This window comes from Ammospiza caudacuta, chromosome 15 (genome assembly GCF_027887145.1).
Source record: "Ammospiza caudacuta isolate bAmmCau1 chromosome 15, bAmmCau1.pri, whole genome shotgun sequence".
In the NCBI taxonomy this organism is placed as follows: Eukaryota; Metazoa; Chordata; class Aves; order Passeriformes; family Passerellidae; genus Ammospiza; species Ammospiza caudacuta.
Window position 1 is genome coordinate 4,531,762 of NC_080607.1, and position 26,410 is coordinate 4,558,171.

Here is a 26,410-nt window from a genome sequence, read left to right on the forward strand (position 1 = left end):
TATTCCTGGCCTTGCAGGCATTTCCCGACCCCGGGCAGACAGCGCACCGCCCACGCCAGTGAACAGGCTGAGCATGCCCCAAAGCACCGCTACCAACACCACTCCGCCCCACAACCGGCGGCACCGGGCAGTGACCGTCAACAAAGTGACCATGAAAACCAGCACTGTAAGATTTCATACTCTGTGTTGGAATAGCTGACCCTTTGGATTCTTTCCTTGATTCTAGGAGCTGATCTGTTCTTCTGTTCAAACAGGTAACTACTGCACATGCTTCAAAAGTGCAGCACCAACCCTCTTCTACTTCTCCACTCTCTAGCCCAAACCAGACAAGCTCTGAGCCTCGGCCGCTGCCAGCTCCTCGCAGGCCAAAGGTTAACAGCATCTTGAACCTCTTTGGATCATGGTTGTTTGATGCAGCATTTGTTCACTGTAAACTTCATAATGGAATAAACAGAGACAGCAGCATGACTGGTAAATATTAAAAAAATATATGTATACTTTTTTCCTTGTTTCCTTGACATTTCCTACCTTCAAGATTAACACATGCATAATCCAAAAAAAAGTAAAATCTGAAGTGCTCTGTTGTAATTAATCCCTTGAGCTGAGCCAGCATCTGCTATCAGCTGAGCAGCTGTTTGGGGATTTCAAAGTTTAAAAAAGTCCACTTTTTTACTATGAAATACTCCTTTGCTCTAACAAGCATGGCACTTGCAATTATGATATTGGGGAAAATGCTGTTAAGTGAAGGAAATCATATGGTAGGAGTCCACTTCTTAGTTTGAAATCTGCTTGATTATCTATGATTAATAGCAATTATTTACATCAACTCTTTAATATTTGAAAAATTGTCCTATATTACTCCACATAGTGCACAAAGCAGTACTTCTTGGTTTTGTAGAGTGTTATGGAAACAGAAGTCCTTAAAATAGCTAGTGAACTTGCTGCCTATCAGTTATGATTGCTGTGTGCTTCCCTTAATGTCTTCATATCTTTGTTGTCTTCAGCCCTTAACTGCCAAACTTTTGTCTCTCAGCTTTGCTCAGCTGCAGAGGTTAGATGTTTTGGGATATCATAACAGAATTAGTGCTCTGCTCAGAGAGGCTTTTTAGCTCTTATCTTACTTTTGGTGATAATATTCAGAAAAGAATAATCTTTCTCACTCGCTGCAGTTTTCCTGTTCCTTGTGTATTTTGAATGTCTGCTAACTTTTCTGAGGGATGTTTTAATTAATCTGTCAGTAACTCACTGGCCTAAGGAAAAGAGGGGAAAACCATTTGTTATAGCAAGTTGGATGTGTAGTGGGACTTGACAACAGCAGTTAAACTGGCGATCTTCCTTGTTTATTGTGTCAAATTCCTGTGTGAATACTTAGGTTTTGGGACCTTCTAAAGGTGTTTTTAGGTGTGTAGCACATCATTTTTTGAAAGTGTTCTTTGTGGGTGTATGTGGTAGGAGTTCGGAATCTCTTTGTAAAAGGCCTGTGATTCATGACTGGGGAAGCAGCTGAGCTTAGGAGGGAGCAAGGCATCCTTTGAGGGTGTGTTGGGTTACAGATGCATTTAATGTATTACTACATTTAGTGCTTTTCAGATTGATTAGATCATTTTAAATTTGACATATAACCTGTTTTTTGAGCGATTTTAATGAAATGCTTAACCTGTAAAGGAAGGATGTCAGCTTAGATGGTGCTTATACAAAAGTGTCAGCTTTAAACAGAAATGTTGTTATGCTGGCAGAAGTACACAGTTGTCTGTAATCCAAAGGCTTCATTTCCTTGAAGGGGTTACAAGGCCTTCTGTTCATATATGCAATGTCTAAAATCACCTAAAAGCAATCAGAAAGTTGTTTTGTTACTAGTCTTACAGGGATATTTACTGACTTTCTGAAAACTGGAGACAGCTGTTTGGAATTGAGTGAATTCTGTTCCTCCTCTGTGCTCTTCCAAGCTGTCTGTAGCGAGACCAGTCTTTGCACATCTTTACACATGATCTGCTGTGTATTAGCAGCAGTGGCTCTGACACAAGATGTTGGTGGACTCCCAGGAACCTAGCTGTGTCATGTTCTGCTCTTTTAGTAATTTGGAAGACAGAATTAACTTACAGGAATTTAGTTAAGAGTCTGCTGCCCTTGCAGGGTGTTGTTACTGCTAGGTAAGATCACTGGTCACGGTGGTGCCAAGATGGGCTGGCTGAAGGAGAGAGAACTGAGTGTGGACCCCTATTTCTGAAACGCTGTAGAGAGGCCCCAAACTCTGATTGCCTGATTTATTATTTTGCTCAGCCTCTGCTTAAGGTGGGAGAATGAGTAAGATGCATAAAGGGCCAGGCCCCTGGAGTTTCTGCTTGAAGCATCAGTGTCTTTTGAAAGAGGTTTAAATCCACATCTTAAACTTTTTATTCTGGGAATCTGACCTGTGATGCCTGATGCCTCCAAGTGAAATCTTTTCCTCCCTGAAGAGCATAAGGCAAGAGGTGCTGTGCTGGCTGATGAGTGGGCCAGTTGGGGTCTGTATTAAGGCCCCCCCCATGGCAGAAGTGGGACTCATCAGTAACAATCAGATCTGCACATTGTGCCCATCCCTCTGCTCCTGCTGCCCAATGTAGATGCAGTTTGGAGGAGGAGGGCCAGTAGAGAAGGGACAGTTATCTGCCACAGTCCCTACTCTTAGGAAAGATGTCCAGAATAAATCTGATGCTTTACAGCTCCAGTTTGGCTATTCCTGTATGTTTTGGTCCATCTGCTATCCTTTGTAGCCATGACACTTCAACTACTACCTGGAATGTTCTTCCCATGTCTGACACTGCGGTTGATATTCTTAGCATTAGCTTCAAGAAGCACTGTTTTTTTTTATGGGTGCTTCAAATGTTTCGATTGGGAATTGTCTGCACTTAAAATCAGCTTTGCCATGTAGTATTGTCTTCCACTGGCCCACACACACAATTTTTCTTTAAGTCTGGAACTGCAGCTGTGTAAGAACTCAGCAGCTTTAAACCCTTCTAATATTTACTTTGTTTCAATGCCATGCAGTTAAGAATTCTTTCTCTTTTGGCTGACTGATATGGCTTCTTTGTTACATTACTGGCTGCAGGACTGAGAGCCATTTTAAAAAAGTATTACAGCTTGCTCCTTGGTCCTTTAGAGACCTCTGTGCCTTGGGGCACTTCTGGAACACTGCATTTTTTAGTGTGAATTTCTCTCTCTTCTCCTGTCACATGGCACAGTCTCAGTGAGAATCTCTGTGATGTGATTACCAGAGAGATTTATGAGCTCAGTGCAGTGCCTTCCAGGGGCCCTGTCAGTGAGCTGTGGTCTCAAGCTCTAGTTCAGAATTCAGTTTGGTTGTTTTAAACAAATCCTGCTGACAAACATTTTTCTTGTCCCATCTTACTGCACACCTTTTTGATGAGCTCTAGGAAATAAAGTGCACTTGATCAAGACTGATGCGAATGACTACCCCTCCACCCTTCCTTTTTCCCTTGCCCAAAGATCTCACCTTTTCCCACTGGAACTCTTTAACCTCCAGAAAGGAAGTAATGAAAAATGATGGGTGGAAAAAATGTCAAGCTTTTTGTAAGTCTTGAGATAAAAAACTGTCTAGATGTGTAGAAGGGTAACTGAACTTCCTGTACTTGGCCCTGCTTTGCAGGGGAGAGCTGACTATCTCCAGAGGCCCCCTCAGCCTCAACTCTCCTGATTCTATCAGGTTAACTGCTGCTTCACAGATTTTCAGTTTTTTGTCATCTCATGGGTGAACTCCTTGTACCAACTCTTGACTGGAAAACTGTAGGTATTCCACATTTGTGATTATTCTGATTTTGTCTGTCTTTGGGAAGAGAGAATTTTTCTCTCTTAAGATTAGCTGGAAGTCATCTGTATACAGTTTGCTGCTGGTGGAGCTTATCACCTGGAAAGCAGTTGTCCTCTTTGCTCTTTGAGCCCTGTCCTTCAAGGTAGTCCTGTGTCATTGTTTGGATTCTGAAGCAGAGCAATCATCTAGCCATGATTGGCATGACACTTTTGGGTCTTGAGTGTCCTTATCAGGTTTTAGTTTCTGCACAGACTTTATTGGTGAAGTTTTTTGGTGGGCAGCTGATAAACATCACTGTGTTGTGGTGAGAGAGTAAAAATGGCTGGTTGAAAGACGCCTAGGTGGTTTGAAAGCAGCTGGGTCCTGCTGGTGTAGTTGTTAGAATTAGATGGGTGTGTGGCATTTATGTAGCTGATAGTGTGGGATAAATACATCCCTATGATAAATAACACCTTCATCAGAAATTGGCTACAGAGCCTCTATGAGGGTAACCCAAGCATGACAGCTTGGTGTGTCTATCTGTGTCAGGGCAGGTTCAATGGCAGGATGTGTTTCAGACAAGCTTGACTGTACAGTGCATGCTACTGCTACCTACTGTCCTCAGCCTCTGAGAGTGGGGAGAGCTCACCAGCACTTTGTGCCAGCATTTCAGCAACTGCATCTTCCAATTTGATGGGCTCATTCTCAGTCCTTGTACCTAAAGGGTGCCAGCTCTGCACTTTATAGCAGCTGAAGGACACACCTCAGGGCTTGCTGGTATTGCCCTGGGGCTGTTTGCAGTTGTGGAGCTTTGGGGTACATCATTACCCTCACCTCTTCTGGCCCTACTGTCAGTAATGTCCCACAGAATGTTTCTGGGGCTCTAGAAGAAAATTCTAACCAGACCTGTGTGGGATCACAGTGAGTGCTGCTGAGGGGCTTGGTCACAGGTCTGACCCTACCTGTTCAAATAAGTAGCTCTCCCCAGATGGTGGGTAGTACCTGGCTGCTGGAGTTCTTACTCTCTTCTTTCTCTGGGCGTTGTTTGAGATGTTAATGTTTCTGGGAGTGTTCTACCTTTTGTTTCTGCTTTGGAAGATTGTTAATGAAGCTGGTGGTCAGGGGAGGCATGCTCAGGTATTCTGGTTGTTAGCTTCTTGGCTTAGGGAAATAGGAGCTGTACTGCCATTGAGAACTCCTGGTTTGGAAGGAGGAGTGCTGCTGTGAGGAGGTTGCAGGTAAGTAATTTTCCCTCTGCAAGACACACTCCATTTCAGAGGAGCCTTAGGATAGCCTGGTGTATGCTCCAGTGCACTGCAGCATAGGGACAGGTCTGTGAGCTGACAAGGGTTAATACCTTCTTTTAAAGAACTGGTGTATCTTGATATGAACAGCTCTAAATATTAGTAGTATTTTGTAACTTTTTGTTCATTGTTTTGCATGATACTTTCAAAACCATAATTTTGGACCTGTATGCCAATTTCCTATGTGTTTAACAAGCTTGCTGTATCATAAAGCTTTTAATCTATTTTTTAGAAAGCTAAAAGCTTCTTAACTTATATTACAATTTCACCATCTTAAAAGTATTTTATAACTACTGCTGTCCTTTGATTTGTTTCCATTTTATTTCTATTATCTTGCAGCATCTTTTATCCAAATTCTTCTTTCTTATAAATCTTGTAAGTAGGAACCAGTAGCTTTTCCTTAATTGCGGTCATGCTTTTCTTTTTCCATAATCCCATATTTTATTTGTAAATTCATTCTCATTGTCTCTTGTAGCTTTTGCACTTTTACTTGAAAAAGACAAGTAATTTTTTTTGTGTGTGTTTTTGAATGGGGAGGATTGTTGGCAAAAGCAAATTAATCTGCCTGAATCAGACCCATCTTTTCTGTACTTTAGTCTGTGATCATGTCATGAATTTCAGGACTTTGCACTAACCATGTTTTTTTTACTTAAAGCTTATTTTACAGACCTAGTGTTTGATTTGTATGCATTGTGCATGTAGTGTTTTTTTCCAACTACAGTATATTGCTGGATAGCTTATTTAGGAAAAAAATGGCTCATGGGAAGATGCATAAAGATTTGTACTTATTTTTCTACTTAACGCCAATGAAAATCTATGAGGTAAACATAGGTTAAATGATAAATTTCAGAGCAAAAAATTAGGAGTAGGCACTTGTCATTAAGACATTTCCTTTAAAACAAAACAAAAAAGCACCCTATCTGTAAATTATTGGTATTCCAACTGCTAAAGTGTTAACATGCCTTTGTTTGCAAAGCTGACTCTGAACCTGCTGTTCCCCAGTGTCCCAGAGCTGAGACAGGAGAAGTTCTCTTTTGCTGGTAGAAACACATAGGTGTAATTATGTCAGGAATACACATTGTCTGCTGTTTGCTTTTGTAGTTTATAAAAGTTTTGGAAAACCATCTAGTCTTAGCTGAAAACAAGAACACGCGCTTTAAGATGTTAGTAATCCTAGAGCAAAGCTGTCCAAGGAAGAGGAAAAACAATTCAAAAAAATCACATTGAGTGTAGTATATATTTTGTTTTGGTAGCTATCCTGGAAGACAGGATGTAGGCAACAGAGCAAGTAGTCTTGTATCCACACAATGCTGATGTGTGAAAGGGAGACCAGAAATCTCTGCAGAAAGACATGGATTGGAGTGGTGTGGACTGGCAGAACTGGCCTGCAGGGAGGGAGCACAGAGCTGGGCAGAACCAGGTCAGGACCCTCTGAGAGGGTCATAGAGCTTCTTGTAGGGTAAGGGAGCAGGAGATGGCCAGCCCATGGTGGCTGCTCTACGGAGGCTCTGTAATTTATTTAGCAGTTTTAGTGATCATGTGAGGAAAAGGACAAAATTAGGAGAATGGGATTCCACAACCTTCTCTTTGTCATACGGTGCATTAAAATTTTTGATTATTTTTTAATAAATATCTTTGTACAACAAACCTGGATGAAAGCCGCTGGGTATTCAGGGCAGCATGAGATGAGTTGGCTGGCTGGAAGCGAAGCACTTCCTTGGAGGTCAACAGTAATGGCACCATTGAAAATTTTTTTTTTTTTGTTTTTTAAGAGAGTAAGGGAAGGTGGCATTTCATTTTTGTGGAGACCAGAACCAGGTGAGGCAAATCCTTGCCCTTTGAGAGAGGGTAGGAAACTAGTATTGGATATAAGTGCTCTCTTCCCAGCAAAAAGCTGGGACAGTCTCTAGGATATGAAGGTCAGTTGTTGTCATCCTTATGAAGTAAACAAGTTAGGTACACCCACAAATATTTCTTAAACAGAGGCACTGGCTCAAATGCAGTGAACTAATAGCTTCATATTAACTACTAAATTGGACTTGATCTTTGTGTCCAGGATCCCATGAGCCTATTCTGTACATTATCACACACAGTGAAATGCTGTTTTTTCTCTTCCCAGCTATAGCAACGCAGGCTAGTGTGGAGTTCCGCCGGAAAGGATCCCAAATGTCCACTGACACTATGGCTTCCAACCCCATGTTTGATGCAAGTGAATTCCCAGACAACTATGAAGCAGGAAGGGCAGAGGCATGCGGGACACTGTGTAGGATATTTTGTAGCAAGAAGACTGGGGAGGAAATATTACCAGCTTACCTATCCCGGTACTAACCTATCTTCCAGTTGCTTTATTGGTGTACCTTTATGATGCAGACTAATTCCCAGTGAATAGCATTCACTTGCTGTCTGAATCTTGTGTTGCCAGTCTAAAAACATCTAGCTGGCTTACAGGGGCTGGAGGTGGGATTCCTGGCTAAGCCCAGCACTGTTTTCTTCTCACATTTTCATGATGCTGCTTATCACTGGGTTTTCTTCAAGTTTCAGTTGAAGGACAGTACCTTAAAGTGCTTTAAGCTGGAAGGAACATTTTCTTTGGCACTTTCTTGCCTCCTGTATTTTATTTTTGTTGAGTTTGTCACTGAATATTGATCAGATGGAAAAAATAAGTGTGCAGGCATAAGACTTTGTACACTTTATTAGACTGTAAAGGTTCTTGTGTTTTCAAATACCACATCCCACATGGCTGGGTTTGGTTTTTTGTAGTTGTTTTTTTTTCACCCTCTGAGTATTGAAATGCAGTGATATCCCATTATTTGAAACAGTTGTGTTTGAATTACCTCTGTGTTCAGTTTTATTTCTGAGAAAATGAAGCAGTATCACCTGTCATCGTATACCTTTTTCACAATTTTTTGTTATGTAAAATAGCAAATGCTAGAGGCAGAGAATCAGTTTTAAATAATGATTCTCTCAAACTTTTTAAGTATATTTGTCCCAGATGGCATTAAAACTTCCCAGAAGACTGAACAATATTTTTTCTTTGATGTTGTATTTTTTGTATAGATAGCTCATATTTCTCTTGGCCAGTCAGTGGGATTCTTCTGTGTCTGCAAGACCTTTGAAACAATTAAGAGGGCATACATGTTCTCTAACAAGAACCTGCAAAAGAAGCTAACTGGGTAGCTGGGTTTCTGCCCTTGCTTTTTCATTTGAAGTGGTTATGATGGTTAAGATTAGTCTTGATTTCCAAATTGCTGATCAGTGTGTCTTGTCCTGACATTCTGTCCATTGTTCTGTCCACTGCCTCCCCCAAGGTTTCACAGTATTTTTCTTATATTGGGGAGTTAAAATCAAGATCTTGCCACCATTACATGGGAAGGGAGTAGTGGAGAGCAGGTGATCCACTCTTAGTAACCAGCTGGTTGTGCTTCCTCAGCTCCCAGTCTGGGTGTTGCAACAAGTCAAAGATTTCAGTAAAACTGTGCTGCACTAGCTTTTCATATGAAATACCTGTCATTTGTGAGGGTTTATTAAGCTGGTCAGGTGTGCTTGCCTGTGCTTAAGTAACATAGGGGAAGATTTATATGAACGTTTCCTAGCTCTGTTTTTGAAACTTTGTTTTATATAGACAAGATCAAATAGTGGCTGCAGAATCATGTGGGATTCTGATGATTTTATGTGCAAATAATTAAATCTTATCTTTCTTTGTCAGATTTTACATGCTTTTAATTCAGGGTTTGCAGATAGCAGATTTCATTTGCCACCCGGTTCTTGCCAGTGTTATTCTAAACTCCCCTCCTCTGTTCTGCTGTGACCTGAAAGGCATTGATGTTGTGGTTCCCTACTTCATTTCGGCTCTGGAGACTATTTTACCTGACAGGTAAATTGCCATTTCCACATAAACATTATCAGAGATGTTGAGAGGTATTTGTCTTTTGTCATTCCTGCATAATTTCACCAAAGGAATTCTGCGATGTTGGGCCCACAGTGTGTGTGTATTCAATGGTAATAATAGCAACACTGTGTGAGCTCAAATGTTCAGTTTTCTTTAATGCAGTTTTCTTTAAAGCCATAACAGTTCTTAAATTAAATATATGAGTTGTTAGCTGCATATTGATGCAAAGCAGTGCCTTTAAGAATAGGAAAATATATTGAAATATGTCAAAAATATATTGAAAGTCTATTGATTTTAAAGTAGACTTTCACAAGATATTCATTAATGGCTGTTGTTGCAGTGTATTCAATAAGTAAATAGTCTTATGCATCATTAAATGGAAAAGTTGATAATTTATACTGATGAAGTTGGAGTACGTTCTTATCGGAGCTTTATAGATTTCTGAATGTTTTGCTAAGTTAGGCACTTAATAGTAGTCTCTGCATGTCTTCTTCAATGTATGTGTTATGTCTTGGTACCATGTTTCATTTTGATGTTAGGCATTTAGACAAAAAGCATTCTTTATCTCCTGGGCTTAAATCTGAGCTGCTGCTTCTTTTGGATAGGTCTTAGAAAGAAACAGCTACATTGCATACTGCAAATTACTTATGACCATTGGGTGGGTGTATATTTGATATTAACTTAGTTGCATTTGGCTCCAGATTCTTGTGAAAAGTTGGTTAACTGTCTGATGCTTTGATTTGCAGGGAACTCTCAAAGTTTAAAATCTATGTAAACCCCACAGAGCTAAGAAGAGCTTCTATTAACATCTTGCTGTCTCTGTTGCCTCTCCCTCATCATTTTGGAACAATAAAGTCTGAGGTAGGACATTTATCACTATGTTTTGTGTTCCATTTTTCTTTCCTGGGAGTGGGATTTGAATGGGTTGTGGGTTGTATTGAGTGTTTTCTTTAGCACTGGAACTCTTCCACTGAATGTGAAACAGTAAGACATATTACAGTGTGTCAGTAGCAATGTGTGCTGTGAACACTGGCTTTTGAAACCCTGCTGGCATGATCTTTAATTGATACTGAAATAAATGTATTTTTTCTTCAGGTTGTCCTGGAAGGGAAATTCAGCAATGATGAAAGCTCAGCATATGATAAACCAGTAACATTCCTGTCCTTGAAGCTGAGGCTTGTGAATATCCTTATAGGAGCTTTGCAAACGGAAACTGATCCCAACAACACTCAAATGATACTAGGTTATTTCAGCTTTTTGATTTATTAACTGTATTATAGAAATGTCTTTCTTAATCTGTCCTGGGATAATATGGGTTATTAGTGATGTGTTGCTTTGCAAGAAGAAGGTTTAAATTCCTGGCAGGTTGTCATATGTGTAATCTCCCTCATACTATGAAAACATCTTAAAAAGCCTCTCATTTTTGTTAATCTCTCCCTTTTTATGTGGAGTAGTACTTGAAAAGTAGAAGCAAGAGTGAAGCACATTCTAGCACAGAAAGTCAGCCATAACTGGAAATGGAAGTAGGTAAAAATGTAGTGATTTTAGGAATGATTCCTGATTAATGGATTTCAGAGAAAACCTTAGGTTTTGGCATGGTTAAGCCTAAGAAACATATTGACATTTTGGTGACTGGTCATCCAGCAAAATTGGCAAAATACAGATGACATTTTTTTAGTGGTGTGTAAATCCTCAGACAAAATCCAAAAGTTTTGGCATAGAGTGTGGAGCTGCACTATGCACAGTTTATCACACTGCTCTTCAAAGTAGTGAGTGGATTAACATTATGCTGAATACTCAGAAAGGAAGCAGAAGATGAAAACTTGGATAGTGCAAATCTGTCAAGTTAAGTATGTTTTCAGATAAGTACAAATGTACATGCCTATTATTCTTACTTGTCCTCCCTTATTCTTCTCTTTTTAGAAGTAGTTTTTTCAACATGATGGTGTTCTTGCCCTTACCACTTTCCTTTTGTCTGTTTAAAAAGGCAACAGTCTTGTGGTGTGATAGGAGTGTCTACCTTGTTCTGGGAGGCAGATAGTTTACCTGCTTAACAGGGGAGGGCAAGAAAATGATGTATAGCTAAAGGAAAGGAAACAAATCCAAGTCTGCAAAGATTTTTGGAAGGTTATCTTCCAATAGTTCAAGCAGTTTCTTTTCTTGCAGAAGACTAGAGGAGAGTGATTTGAAAGAATAATTTGCACCCAGTGCTTGTGAAGGGGTGAGAATATCTGTGGTTGCCAAGTGAGACTCTCAGAGCATTGGTGCCCCTGAGGTTGTCCCACCTCCAGTACTATGTCTGACACCTCAGGGTGATGCTTTGTTAAATCCCACCCCTGTAGTCCTATGCCCCTCACACTGAGTTGGTCTGCAGCCAGCTGAATAGCTGCTCTACCTGGAATGGCTTTTCTCCTGGGAATTATTATTCCCATGCTAGTCCCTGCCAGTTCACCTGCCCTGTAATCCTCCTCTGAAGCTCCTTTTTCCATATGTGAAGTTATTTCCTGCTGGATTTAGCTGGAGGGGATTAATGAATCTCCACTTTAGCCAGAAATTCTCACATGTGCCACCAGCTTCTCAAAAAAAGCAGGGTTTGTTTCCATCTGCCAATAAATGTTTAGCAGCAAGTGGTGCATTTCATAGAATCACAGAGTGATTTGGGTTGGGAAAAACCCTTAAAGCTCCTGTTGTTCCACCATGCATTCCACCCTCATTCCCTGGGCAGGGATACCTTCCACTAGCCCAGGTTGCTCCAAGCCCTGTCCAGCCTGGCCTTGGACCATTCCAGGGATGGGGCAGCTACAGCTTCTCTGGGCAGCCTGTGTCAGGGCCTCCCCACCCACACAGGAAAGAATTTCTGGCCATCATCCCACTTCACCTTGCCCTCTCTCAGTGTGAAAACATTCCCCCTTGTCCTGTCATTTCCCTTCATAGAGTAAGTTGTGTTTTCCTAAATGTTCATTGATGGATGAGACAGGGGAAGGAGGCAGAAAATTTAAACTGAAGCCACTAAATGGGCCAGTGTCAGCCAGTTTCAGGTCCATGTCCTTATTGCTTTCCTCATCATCTGGAGGTGATGCTTCCAAGCAGGTAACCTGAGTTTTTAAATGAGCACAGTCTGATATGAGACAAGGAACCACTCCAGCCCTTCTGTGAAGCCAAAATCCTTCCAAACTGAGGAATTTGACAGACCTATCACAGAACAGTTGGGGCTGGAGGAGAGCTCTGGATATCATTCAGTCTAACTCTCTGCCAAGGCAGAGTCAGCAGGAGCTGGTGACACAAGAACCTGTCCAGCTGGGTTTTGAATGTCCTCAGAGAGGGAGCCTCCATGACCTCCCTGGGCAGCCTCTTCCAGTGCTTTGCCACCCTCCATGGATGGAACATTTTCCTCATGTCAAGGTAGAACTTCTTGTATTTTAGTTTGTGCGTTACTCCTTGTCCTGTTGCTGGGTACCACTAAACAGAGTTTGGCACTATCCTCTGGACACCCACCTTGAGATATTGATGTGTAATGACGAGATCCCCTCTCAGTCTTTTTTAGATTCTGTTCAAGGCGTTTTTAACATAGCTGAAACTACACTCTGTCTCAAATTTCATCTACTTCAAATGGCTAAGCTCAAAGCAAGTCCTGTGTTTTAATAAGAGATTTTAGAAGACAGGACTGCAAACCTCTACTTTAGACCTTCTGTGCTGCTTGGTGACTTTTAGTAGTGAATTCTTCTGTAGTCCATAGTTACCTTCTTCTATCTGATTCTGCAGGTGCAATGTTAAATATTGTTCAGGATTCAGCACTGCTAGAAGCCATTGGCTGTCAGATGGAAACAGTGAGTATTTTTGTTTATGAAGTTACTTCTTCAGAAAGAATGCATTCGTCACTTGTTACTGGAAGGGGCTCGGGTAGCATCTTGAGGTTTGGTCTTTTGCATGTGAGAACATGGGGAACTAAGAAGTTTTCTCATCTCTCTAAACTGCCTTTCACTCTGCAGAATGGTGGTGAAAACAACCTCTTCAAAAGCCACAGTCGCACCAACAGTGGCATTAGCACTGCAAGCGGTGGCAGCACAGAGCCCACGACACCCGACAGTGAGCGGCCAGCACAGGCCCTCCTGAGGGATTATGGTAAGGAGAGCTCTTTGGGAAACCCTGGCATGGTGTACCAGCTTGGTGTGTTCTGGGTTTTTCTGTAACAGGTCTGGCCAAAGGATTAATGTGCCCAGGTGTTTGGAGCCAGCGGGATAGCCCAGCTGTGTGCTGCAAGTCTGCATTCACATGTGCCCTTCCAGTGGTTGTTTTAACCCTACTGAAGGACTCTATAAACATTTTCAAAATCAGAATGTAAAAGCTTATGAAAAAGGTGTTTGCAAACTTTAACTGAAGTTTTCAGGATACTTAATTTCTGTCAACAAGAATAAGATATATGTACATCAAGTTTAAATTAATCACTTCATTAGTTTTGATAGCATTCCAAATACTCACCTGACCTCTGCAACACCTTTTCTTAAACCACATTTTAAGAACATTCCAGGGACTCTGACTTTTACAGAGCAAGTAATCAGGAGGCTTGTGGTATGTCATATGCTGTAACAATAGAATTTAGTAATTAACTTTAGTTTGCTATGTCTTGTTCTGTCCATTTTTGACTCTTTGTAGTAAAATCCATGTTATAAATCTGTGTGTGGTAAGCTGGCTGACTGTCAAGATCCTGAAATTTCATTTGCTCCTTTGGTCTTGAGTTTAACTGATGTTGGCCAATTAAATGTGAGAACAAATCACCTTTATTATATTGTAGCCTAGAGTGACAGTTCTATCATCACCAACCAAAAATGTTTGGTGGTTTTTTTATCTAGTTCTGTAAATAGCAAGAGGAGGGAGATTATCAGGAAAGGCTTCAGTATATTCTGGGGATTCATATAAACATGTTGGTACTTTCCCTTTTCCCAAGGATTTGCTTGTTTGAAGTTATCAAAGTGCTAGTTTTCTGCACACCATTTGAATTGTATGTTTAATTTATGTGGGTTTTCATTGATGAGTGCTTGTAAAAATACCCATTTGTAAGATTTAAAAAATCTTCTAAATATTTGAATTGCAGTCTTCATACCATGACATAACTTGAAATATATTTTTGTAGTGTTTTCATTTTATTGGATTTTTAAAATTTCCTGTGCCCAGAAGGTAAGGTTGTAATGGGCTTATGAAAAGAATTAGTGTTTCCACTAGATGCTCCAAACAAGAGAAAACTGAAAACATGGTGGTCTGTTGTTACTGTTTAGCCATAGCAAACTCTTGAATCTGCTCCTGGTATGACACTGGACATAGTTCTGGAGTGTTAAATAAGGTAATTTAAATTTTGGGAAGCATATGCCTTATCTGTCATAGTTCTCATGTCTCTTTATAACTAGTCATTGACCATTTTTTTATTTCTGACATTAATTTGCATACTTCAGTTTTAACAAATACGGATAGTATTTATGTTTCATAGTTTTGAAGTGAGAGCAACTGATACTTTAACTGATAAATTTTCAGTTAAAGGTTCAAGAAAACAGAAGGTTAAAAAGAATTGTTTCTCTAGCACTAATTCTTTCATTATCTGTGTCTATTGAACTAGTGCAGCTTTTGCTAAACATTAGGTGTGGATAGAATGGTTAACTTCTGACACAGATATCTGAAATGACATGTTCTCCTTACTTCCTCAGTACAACTTCTAATGCTTAATATACATTACCAAAGCATGTATTTTCCAGAGACTAAAAGACATAACATGACAGACAATTTAAATACAATAGCAAAACCTGAAGCTGGCTGTTCTGCTGCTGAAATGCAGCAGAGCTCTGGGATTATTCAAAATGTCTTTTAAAAAATTAAATTTAGCTAGCTGGTCCGAATGGGTTTGTATAATGCCTGGAGAATATGTGAGCGAGTTAGGCTGTGCAAAACGCATCAACCAGTTTCAAGATGGTTAGGGTTTATTTTATGTCTGTATTGTGTCTGCTTTGCCTTGTGCCTGTGCTTTGCTTTTTGTCACTAATGCTTAGTTATTTTCCCTCCCTGTGGTGTGTGGTTTTGGGGTTATATCCTAGCTCTTCATACAGATACAGCTGCTGGATTGCTGATCCGCAGCATTCACCTGGTAACCCAAAGGCTCAACTCCCAGTGGAGGCAGGACATGAGTATCTCCCTGGCTGCCCTGGAGCTGCTCTCTGGACTGGCAAAGGTGAGACATCCAGCTGGGTGTGCTCTGGCCCCTTCTCACAGGGTGGTTGTGGTCCTGCTGCCTTGGGTGAAAGTTATGGCACAAAACAGATTCTGTGGCTGAGTTTGTTGGCAACTCTTCTGTTTGGAAATTAAAAGGAAACAGTACTGCTATTGCAAGTAATTTTCTCCCAGTGTAAACACACTGTGTTTACAGGACGTGGTGTGGGAATGCTTTTTAGCTGAAACTTCTGTTGCACCATTTTTCCTCTTCCCTCTCATCTTGGAAATAGTTTTTAGAGCTGGATAAAATGTAGTGTATTGCTAATAGGAGGTGTACTTAGAGCAGCCATTATAACCTGGTGTGACAATTCAGCATTTCCTGTCATAGTCCCTCAGGAAGTCAACAGATCTCTTTTAATGTGTGTCTCAGGCAGTTTTTAGAGTATTAATTCAGCACTGAGCCATATTGGACTGGGTGTTTATTCACAACTGCAGTAGCGTGAGCTGAACAATGTACTTGAAGGTGTTCTGAAATGAATTAATGTGTGTTATTGGATCTTACAGAGGACCATACAGAATCAGGGCTTTCTGCAGCTTGTGTGGTTAAGCCAGGGTCTTCTTGGTTTGTTCTTTTTCTTCCAGGATTATGGGAATGTGGAAATATATTATCTTTTCAAATGTATTCCCAGGTTAATGTTAAATACTGTAGTCAATGTATAATTCTCATGCAACTGAAGTCATTCTTGCCCTGGAATACATTTCCCCTTTACAACAAAGTGGGAAAAAATAGATCACTTCCTCCTACTGAACTACTGTGGGGACTTGTTCTGCATGTGTCTCTGGAGGTGACAGGTCCCAAAGCCTTTCTCAGGTAGGGGCTGTTCCCCTGTCTTGTGTCTGTTCAGCAGCTATTAGTGGGACTTAGAAAAGTCAAAAATCAAAATGTTTCCTGCAGGTGTGTTGGTTCACAAACCTGCCTTTCATAAGCTTACCTCGAGGGGACTCTGCTCTAGATCATGAGCTTCTGAAGGATGTCCTAGCTAAATCCTGGGGCACTGAGTTGTCACTCCCATTTGCGGTATACAGCTGCCAGGCTTCAGTGCTGGCACTAGCAAGTCCATCCACCTTTGTGCTTGGATAAACATGGTCAGATGCTACAGGGTAGAAAAATCCATCTGTTCCTGTGCTGAGTCATAAGCCATGAATAAGAGAGAAAGTTCTTTAGCCTTACAGTTCATGTCCTCATGGCTCATTGTGCTGTTTCCTGACCTTCTCATCTGGAGCCTTGCTCTCTGCAGCCCTGAGCTGGGAAAGAAGCAGAGAGAGGTGTTTGCAGTGAGTTTTGGGGAAGAGGTTATGGGGTTTTTATTAGTCTGCTTGTCCAGGGATGGCTTTTTTGTTCCTTTTACCAATGGTGAAAGTTATTGTCCTGGGAATATATCTAGGGGAAAGTTACTTGAGCAGAATGAAGCCCTGTGGAAGGGAGAGTTAGCAGTGAGTGGGTCCTTGGAGATACAGAATGGGTTGCTAGAGCTGAAGAAGAGGCATTTGTAGGGAAAAAATTTCAATACTGCAAATTCAGCGCACATTTGGTTTCTTACCAAGCAAATTCAGCGCACATTTGGTTTCTTACCAAGCCAAGAGCAGGTACCACTCCTGCTCTTTGAAACCAAGCTATGCAATGTGGTCACACCTCAGTGCAGCATTTCCTTACTTTTAATTTCCATATCCATCACTGTTAAATAATTTTACCTGCAGTTTTAAGCTGTAATCAAAAAGAGCTCAGTTTATTGCTATTTCTTGAAAGTGCATTTAGGAATGTTTTCAAGAGCCGTTTTTGTCTCTGAGACGTTTGCGGAGGAGCTCTCACGCTGCTGTCCTTGCCGCCGCAGGTGAAGGTGGCGGTGGATCCCGCGGACCGCAAGCGCGCCATCAGCTCCGTGTGCAGCTACATCGTGTACCAGTGCAGCCGCCCGGCCCCACTGCACTCGCGCGACCTGCACTCCATGATCGTGGCGGCTTTCCAGTGCCTCTGCGTCTGGCTCACCGAGCACCCCGACATGCTGGATGAGAAGGTCAGAGCTCCCAGGGACAGATTTGGAGTGCTGCATCTGAAATGCCTTTTGTGCCCAACCTGTCTGTTCTCAATACTTTAAAACAGTATGCTTTGCTTAGCTTTCTTAGCTTTCTTAAGAGAGTTTCAAAAATAGTTTCTGTGCAAAATACTTCTGAACTTTAATTCCTGATCTTTATTTGCTGATGCAGTTTTTGGCTTTAAAATTACCTTTATAGTTATAGGAATGTCTCAGTCTTTCTTCTTGCTTTGTGAAACTGGAAAAAGAGAGAAGAAAAGAAACCTGGAGAAAACCAAAGAGAAATATAGAAATGAATGGGGTATTCCATAGCTACCTGCTGCAGGTAGCCATGACTCTCCTCATTTCTCAGCTCTTAGCTGACTAAAGCATCCCCTAGGCTTAATGGAATTCCTTTGATGCTAATATTTTGATAATCAGAGCTTGTTTCACCAATTTTCTGGAAACTGAGCAAAGCATATCTCAATATAAGGTGGAATTTACTTGGGAAGCTTGAGAAGAGCAGGAAATGAGAGACATGTTTTCAATTGCCTTCTGCCCTGCTGTTTAATAAAAAATGAAAAAAATTGAATGCACATTTTCATTGTTAGTCTCTTTCAGAGCCAACTTAGTGGTCTTTCTGTGTTTTTATGGATAGTAGGTATATATGTATTATGTAATATTTTATTATCTTTTTAGATAGAGCATTACATATCTATATATTTTGTTTATTCTGTAACATATAAAAATGTATATATTTAAAAAAAAGAAGATTGAAAACCCACAAGCAGAACTTCATTTAAAGATGCTTGCTGCACGTGTTTTGGAGTACTAGCATGGCAGTAGGTGACTGTGATAGGATAGGTTCCCTGGATGTGGCATAGGTTGTGTTTAGTCAGTTGCATTATGCTTTATTCCATTTCATTATGGTCTTTTTATTTCAATTACCACTATAAGGAGATAGGGTTACATACTGTGTGCATTATGTACTGGACACTGAGTAGCTCATTCCTGAGTCATGATAGTCAGTCAGGTGAGAGCCTTTCCCTACATTTGCAAGTATTAAAAATGCAGCTTCCCAGGTGCCTGCTCTGACAGTTGCTTTAAATTTCACATGCTATATTGCTAGTCTGTAAACTCCTGCTGCAATTCTTTGTGGCCAGTCTTTTCAGCTCAATGCTGGTTAATTTTACTGTGTTAGAGAACTTTGATTTTTCTCTTCACCTTTTATTCTGTATCAACAATGAATATAAGGAAGGACAAAGCCCAAGACACAGAAACCTGTCTGGTTTCTGGTGGTACAATCTGACCAATTGTGTTCAGTTTTAATCACTTATTTATTATTCTGTAGCTCAAGCCATGATATCCAAACCTTTGTTGTAGCAATCTGAATATTTTCAGCGGGTGATTTTGTTCTGCACAGCACTGGTGTGTCATATCTGTAGGTCTACTGAGTGCTGGCTTCTCCTGTAATAGATTTGTTGAAGCTTTTAGAATGTTCTTATTTTTCTCTTGGTGAATTAGATACCATGATGTATTTTACTAATGAAATACGAATGTATTTTTACTAATGATGTTGGCAATTGAAAAATTTGGAAAAGGATTTCTTGCAGCTTTCCAGATGAGTTCATTCCTAATGTGCTTAGTACTTAAAACTTCTGCAGAGTGTCCTAGAAATACATGTATTATCTCTTAAAGTGTGTTTTCATTTTTCTGTTGCATTCATAATAGTCCTCGTGCAATGAAATACATTGTGTGTATTTATCCATTCAGAGAACTTTTTACCATTAGAATATAAATAGATAATATAAGTACACATCTATAAACAGAAAAAATACCAGTTCTATAGCAAACGTGATCATATTTTAACAGTGTAGGAGTAATCCTCTGCCTTTAAATAAAGAACTCATATTACAAGCAGTGGTTTTTTTACTTAATGATATATCACTGTTTCCCTGAGGTTTTGGATATATTCATACAAGTGCTTCTGCTTCAATGTGGTTCTTGTGTTTTAGGATTGTTTAAAAGAGGTACTGGAGATTGTGGAGCTGGGCATTTCAGGAAGTAAATCCAAAAACAGTGAGCAGGAGGTCAAGTACAAAGGAGATAAGGAGCCAAACCCTGCATCCATGCGAGTGAAGGATGCTGCTGAAGCTACATTGACATGGTATGTAATTTGTCAGAGCACCTTTAATGTTCAGTATTACCTTGTCTGAGAGTGTTTAACAGGGAGTTTGCAGCTGGTGGTCCCTGATGTAACAAAAGTGTTTAAGAAATTAGGGAGAAGTTCCCTATCTTTGCCCTTTGGGCAGGGCTGTGCTCTGCCTTAGGTCTCTTCCCCTCCCTTTACAGGTGTTTACAGAAAACAGATCCCTCTGATCACTGTTTTCCCCTCCTGCCTTTTCTCTTCCTTGTACAGCAAAACCCAGACCCTCCTCCAGCCTGGTGTTCTGTTCCTGGCCAGGCCTCTCTGCAGACAGCAATTCCTTCGCTCTTTCACTTACCCCAGTGATCCTGTCTTCCCATTTCCTCTTCTCAGCCTGACAGCATATGCTGTCCCCCCTCTGGTGAGGAAACTGGTAGACACTGTGACAGCAGGGAATGGCACATGCAGCACACGTGTGCTGGAGCAGGATCGGATGGCTTCTTGCCCACAGCGTTGGGCTTGATTAAGAAATTTGAGAGGTTCTGCTGGAAATGCAGTAACAGATAATGTGTGGGTTGGAGAAGGGAAACACAGAGAGGAAAATTGGGATTTGCTCCAGGGAAGTTGGAAAGCACTGTGTTATGAGCTGAACAGCACAGTGGCAGACAGGACAGATTGAGGATGGGGAGGATAAATATGCTTTGCAAAAGCAATAGCTGGTTTCTTTTTTGCTCTGCTTTAGAATCCAACTGTTATAAACATTACTGTTAGTAAAAACAACTGTGTAATTTCCAAGAAAAAGTAACTACTCATTGGAATTTGTGGACAAATCCATACTGTTGCCTGAAACTTATTTTTATATAGAGAGATGAAACTGTTTTCACAATACATTGGAAAAGTGTGTGGGGAGGGCAATCAATAGACTTACTTTTGCTCTGGGTGTTGGTGTTAAGGGTGGTAAAGTCCTCACCTCGATGGTGTGAACTTCAGTCCGACACTGGACAACTCTCATTACTGGTTCCTGCCATAGAAATTTTCAATTTCTAATAGTGTTAGTGAGACCCTGTACAACTTCAAATTATTTAAAACGATGCTTCTAGGGGCCTCCTAAGGCTGTGGCTCCAAGGAGGTGGGCACTGTTGGACCCCACCTGGAGGCTTTCTTCCAGGGAGGATTACAATCTGTGATAGTTGTGCTTGTGTGATCCTGGACCTTTTAGGGTGTCAACCCCTTAAAGGGTTTTAAAGTACTGTAATCTGGACTTGAAGAAAGCAAAGGCAATTTTAACTAGTGCACTGCAATGTCTGTCCTACTTGTTGATATGAAAGGGCTAAAGTATGTACGGTTGGAGAAATAATGTTTTAAATATGAACATAAAGCTATGGAAGGGTACATAAAGCTAAGGAAGGTTTTCATGCTTTAAAGAATGTCTTAATAGCTTTATAACCCACGTTATAAAGAAGCTCATTCTGTAGGCAGAGTACCCTTCTTTGTAGGTTTTCATGCATGTTTTTCTGAAGGTGCTGGTTATCTTACAACAACCTGATAGGTGAGGGCAAATGTGCCCTGATAATGTAACTGCTAGGTCAAGATACAGATGAAGAATCTGAGTGAAAGTTTGTGCTTGGGTGGAACAGTTCACTTAATCTAACATAACTCTCAACTTTTTTCTCACTTGCAGCATTATGCAGTTACTTGGAGCATTTCCTTCTCCCAGTGGTCCTGCTTCTCCTTGCAGCTTAGTGAATGAAACCACGTTAATTAAATATTCCCGTCTCCCTACCATAAACAAGCACAGCTTCCGTTACTTTGTTTTGGACAACAGTGTCATCCTGGCCATGTTGGAGCAGCCTCTAGGGAATGAACAGAGTAAGTTCAGATTTCCCATTTCCTTCTCTCTCTGGCTAAAACTTTCTGTACAGAGCTGGAAAACAAGGTACTTCAAGCGTGTCTCTCACATTTCAGGGGCTTTCCTGTCTGTGAGTGGGCACACAGAGCAGAGTGTTGCTCTGGGATGAAGTGCTGGGAATAACTTTATTGCCAGTGATAATGAAATGTGCACAGACCTACCCAAATTGTTTATGCAGCTCTCCAAGTCTTTCAACCAGTTAGATCACATACTTGCTGCTGACTGCCATTGAAATAATGGGTGAAGTAATAGCATTATGCTTTGAAACATCCTTGTTCGTACAAGAATAAAAATCTAAGGAGTATAGGAAACTTGATAGAGAAAAGTGCTTAACATATGGTTAGTATGTCTCCTTTATGCTTGCACCATGTCTCCTTGCTGCTTGCTTTAGACCTTCTATTACTGCATATTTCTGTGGATGCGTCTAGCAGAGGTGCTTTTAGTTGCTCTGGAGTTGTTAAAACTTTCCTGTGTCTGATCCTGTTCTGTCAATGACACCTCTTGTAAAGGAGATTTGTCACAGGGTGTTGCTTTTCACAGCTGAGCCTAACTCATTTCAGCCTCATAGACTTTGACCATCAACAACTTCTATTACAAAAATGTGGTATTAAATGATGCTTTGAACAGAATAACTGATCCCCCACAAGTCTTCACGTGTCATGGTGTTGCCTAATAGAACAGATGAAAATTCTTTAACATGTTACCTCAGTTAAAGACTTATGTTAGAGCTGATGTACTGTCCCCAATACATTTTCCTCATCTGTAGATAGGATGGAGCCTAAAAACTAATCTTGAAAGCAGATATTGCACAGAACTGCATGAACTAGTGCTGAGAAGTTGAGTTGTTGTCCAGAAGTTGAGTTGTGGACATGTGGCAGTGTTGGGAACCATTGCCACATGTCCACCCCCAGTCTGTGCTGGAGCAAATGTGTTTCTGACTGGAGTGGATTAGAGCTTGCTAAGCAATTCTCATCCTCATGCTGCCTTTGCTAAATGTGTTACTGTGGAATCCTGCAAAGCTGTTGGAATCAAAAGTTAGATTATCTTTTCTTGCTGTGTATAACTTGCTCACAAATCCCCTTTGAATTACAAGATGAATTGCAATAATGCACAAGTACGTCAGGCCAGTTCTGAGGCAGATCACAGAAGTGAGTGACTGAGGAGCTGGTTTGGGTTCTCTCTGTGTTTGTGTGCTTATGTACAGGGTGTGCATAGGCTGTGCTGCACCCTGAGCTTCCCAGGGAATACTGGGGAAGGAATAGAATTCTGCTAATTACCTGATAGTGCCAGTGTGCGGTTTAGGTGCACAAAAGATCAATGCAAATACCTTCAAGAAGGAAAGCTTATGATGAAGTATGATGATCTCATCCAAGGTGACTAATATTGGTAGACTTTTAAATCTTGAAGGAAGTCTGAAATTCCTGCAATGTTAAAACCAGCATTGTGCCAGTAGAAAGGCAACTCAGGACTCTGTAGTCTGACCTTCTGCTGTAGACAAGGCCAGGACTGGATTTGGACCAGGACAACACAACCTGGTGTTGCCCAAGTGGGTCTTGCAAACCTGAGAGGACAACTTCTCTGTGTCCGTGTTCCTTGTGGGGAAAAATTCTCAGTGATGTGGAGTCAGAATCTTCCGAGTCTTTGTTTGCCATTATCTTTTGTCCTTCCACTGTCCTTACTGCTGCTATTTGTGAGGAACTTTTGCAGAAGGTCATGAAAGCATGATGTAAATGGTATCTCCATATGATCATTGTCTCACCTAAACAGGCAGTGTCTTCTTTGATTTCTTTGGAGGTATTTGGAGAAATTGTGATCTGCATGAATTTAGACGAAAGTTGCTTTTAATGATGAAACTGAGCTGGCAAGTATTGAACTGACATAGACTAGCACTAGCTTCTGCAGAGAGATTTGCCTGATTTTCATCAGGAGTTTTCTTCAGGGTCAGGGAGGAGTTAACTATGAAAGAAAAACCTCTACTGTCATGCCTGCATTTTCTTCTTCTTCAATGATTACACAGTGAACTGTTTGCAGTATATGATGATGTCTTATTCTCTTTACCCATGTGCTTTGCAGATGACTCTTTCCCCTCTGTCACGGTGTTGATCCGTGGGACATCTGGAAGATTTGCATGGGCCCAGCAACTCTGTCTTTTACCAAGAGGAGCTAAAGCAAATCAAAAGGTCTCTATCAAAGCCCATAAAGAAATCTTTAATTAGAGGTGTTCAACAGAAATTCCACTAATGTGAGACAGCCCCCCGAGCTGGTGATTATGCATTAAGGCTGAGCCACGGGGCCTTTAGCTGTAGGTAATGTGCCACATCTCTGGTGACTCTTTACCACTTGTGAGTAATATTAACTACAGACTGTGAAAGTGCTGTTGCTTTCTCGACTTGCAGACTTGCTTAAGGGAGAGAGAGTTCTCTTTTTTTTTTGCCTGAAAGCATCTTCTGAAGTGATGGGATAAGGTACAGTGTATTTACTGTGTAGGCAGGGCTAGTCTTCAGGTGTCAGACAAAGAAAGCCCATGCAGCAGACAGAGTGAAGTCTGGAGGCGTAGAATGTGGTGCTGCAGAGAGAACAGGTCTTCAAGCTACAAGGCCTGATGTTGCGAACATGGCTGTAAACCTGCTGTGAAAAAAATTATCTAGAGGAACTCTGGAACAGCTCTGGAGTGAAATGGTGGAGGAGAGATACCTCTGTCTTATTTTACAGTAAAATTTCTTACTGCAGTTGTCTAATGGAGCATGTACTCTTGTCATGAGAATTTCTGTCTGTGAACTTCTCCAAATCTTTAAACTCTTCTCATGACCCTCTGTAAAAGAAAGGCACTAATGTAGTTGAAATGAAGCTTGTCAGTCTCAACTGGCATGTTCATATTTAGATGAATGTCTCTGCAAAGCAGCCTTTGGAAAGACCATCCAGAATGTGTTTGGAGTTCTGCTGTCTCTGGAGCTGAGACCCTTGGCTAAATAATCTCAGTCCAGGTGTGCTACCTGCTTCACTAAAAGGGCAAGCCATGATCTGACTGCTGGCCTGCTCACCAGTTTTAAGGGAACTTTTCCAACTTGAAGGCATTCTATAACATAATTGTTAATGGTTTTGGCCTTTTGAAATGTAATCAGTCGTAAACTTAGGAAACAGCACTGAAGATGCCATAAGGGTCTTGCTTGCTTGGAGCTGATGCACCTCTAAACCTGCACCTAGATCATTTGTTGCTTTCTTTGGTAACTTGAAGTTTGGAATTACGTAGTGACAGTATAGAACATGATGTAGTAGCAATGTCAAAATTGCATCATGATCCATCGTACAAGTCCTTTAGCTATTCTGGCAGTGCATCTCCTGACCCACAGCATTGCTGCTGTCTTTGAGGCCTTGGCTTGTTGTGATCATCACAGTCAGGAGGGTTCAAATGGAGCTTCTCAAATACTGGCCAGCTTTCTCTGAATACAGTTAGAATGGGCTGAAAATAAGAGGTTGCTATGTAAGCTTACTTTTTTTTTTGGGGGGGGGGTGGTGATTTGCAACTGTTTACAGGCTAGATGCTTAGCAGAGTTCATAGATTTCAAAATGGACAGTTGTGTCTTTTTGTCTTTTTAAAATTTACAGTCACATTTTCAATACAAGTCTATTAGTTTAAAATATTTAATGTTTTTTAATAATGCTGCTCACTAGTAGATTATTGTAGTTTTGGTGGGGAGGGAAAATGTTTTTCATCTGTTACGATATTGTCTATTGATGCAATACCTTGAATGTAAAAACAACCTTTTTTTGTCAGACATTTGTACCAGAACCTAGACCAGTTCCCAAAAATGATGTTGGGTTGAAACACAGTGTGAAACAACGCCCTTTTCCTGAAGAAGTGGACAAGATTCCATTTGTGAAAGCTGACTTGAGCATTCCAGATTTACATGAAATTGTGAATCAGGAAGTAAGTAACTGTCTCTGACTTGATTTTGTTCTTGGGGTTTTGGTCTGTTCATGAGTTGTGCACTTACGTCTTAGCGTAAATAGTTTTACTCTTTGGCTTATCCAATTTCATATTAATGGAATAATAACCTCTGAAAATTGGTTATATCTGTGCACTTCTCCAAGAAGATGCCAGTGCTTTGGTTGTGTTATTTGGGAGACACTGCTCAACATGTTTTATTACTGATCCTAATATCCTGGTACTGTAGGAAACAATGACTTGCATTTGTTGCTTCTTCTGGGGAAATGGAAGGGTCTTTTTTGAGACCTTTCTGAGGGAAGAAAAGAGTGCATGTCTCATATTTTAAAGTTTCACAGGATCTGTTTTAGTTTCTGTCCTCTTGACTAGGAGAAGCCATAGCTGATACTGGATATTCACAGAGCTCTCCTATGCCAACAGGTGTTAAGGTGCTCACTTTGCAGTGTTGCAAGGTCTTTTTGAAAGTGTTTTAGTAACCATTCTGGTGGTGGACTGCTGCTGTAGAGCTTTCCTAAGTGATGTATTGTTTTCTTATTGGACATTTGTAATTTTGGTGACATCAGCAGTTCATGCAATGTTTTCCAGCTTGAAGAGCGCCATGAGAAGCTGAGGAATGGCATGGCTCAGCAGATTGTCTTTGAGACTTCCATAGATCAGAGGAGTGAAGAGGAGTGGCGGAAGAAGAGCTTTCCTGATCCCATCACGGAGTGCAAGCCCCCGCCGCCAGCGCAGGAGTTCCAGACAGCGCGTCTGTTCCTCTCTCACTTCGGGTTCCTCTCATTAGAGGCATTGAAGGTGATCTGATACCTCTTGGTGTTGTGCAGCTCCTCCAGTTCCCATGTGGTCTGGCTTGACAAAAGGAGAAATAAGTTTTGTCAGTGGAAGATCTATGTACTTCCAACTGCTGTTCAGCTGCAGTCTAATCAAATCAAGTGATAGAATCCAGTATTCCAGGATTCAGAGCAAGGTTGTGAAAGGCTGGGCCTCAAGCTGATAATGCTCTGAATAGGTGTCTGTATCTTTGTTATAAGCCATCATGCTCAGATGTTCACACTTAAAATCATTATTACAACTTGAGCTAGGTTTTGGGATGGTCCTTGAAGACTCTCTGAAATGTAACTGCCATAGAAGTTTTGCTTCAGAGGTGGTTATGCTGAGGTGG

The 26,410-nt window shown here is 41.0% G+C and overlaps 1 protein-coding gene across 1 annotated transcript in view; it reads left to right on the forward strand.

Moving 5' to 3' along the window:
- RALGAPB (Ral GTPase activating protein non-catalytic subunit beta) overlaps positions 1 to 26,410 on the forward strand; it is a 60,838-nt gene that overhangs the window by 18,301 nt on the left and 16,127 nt on the right. Inside the window, exons 9-24 of the mRNA XM_058814468.1 lie at positions 18 to 166; positions 255 to 471; positions 5,431 to 5,466; positions 7,211 to 7,412; positions 8,798 to 8,965; positions 9,727 to 9,841; positions 10,076 to 10,223; positions 12,743 to 12,807; positions 12,970 to 13,102; positions 15,061 to 15,194; positions 17,068 to 17,250; positions 19,263 to 19,414; positions 21,075 to 21,262; positions 23,376 to 23,482; positions 25,078 to 25,230; positions 25,834 to 26,043. Of these exons, the coding sequence (XP_058670451.1) occupies positions 18 to 166; positions 255 to 471; positions 5,431 to 5,466; positions 7,211 to 7,412; positions 8,798 to 8,965; positions 9,727 to 9,841; positions 10,076 to 10,223; positions 12,743 to 12,807; positions 12,970 to 13,102; positions 15,061 to 15,194; positions 17,068 to 17,250; positions 19,263 to 19,414; positions 21,075 to 21,262; positions 23,376 to 23,482; positions 25,078 to 25,230; positions 25,834 to 26,043 (2,360 nt within the window). The remainder of the gene's footprint in view (positions 1 to 17; positions 167 to 254; positions 472 to 5,430; positions 5,467 to 7,210; positions 7,413 to 8,797; positions 8,966 to 9,726; positions 9,842 to 10,075; positions 10,224 to 12,742; positions 12,808 to 12,969; positions 13,103 to 15,060; positions 15,195 to 17,067; positions 17,251 to 19,262; positions 19,415 to 21,074; positions 21,263 to 23,375; positions 23,483 to 25,077; positions 25,231 to 25,833; positions 26,044 to 26,410) is intronic.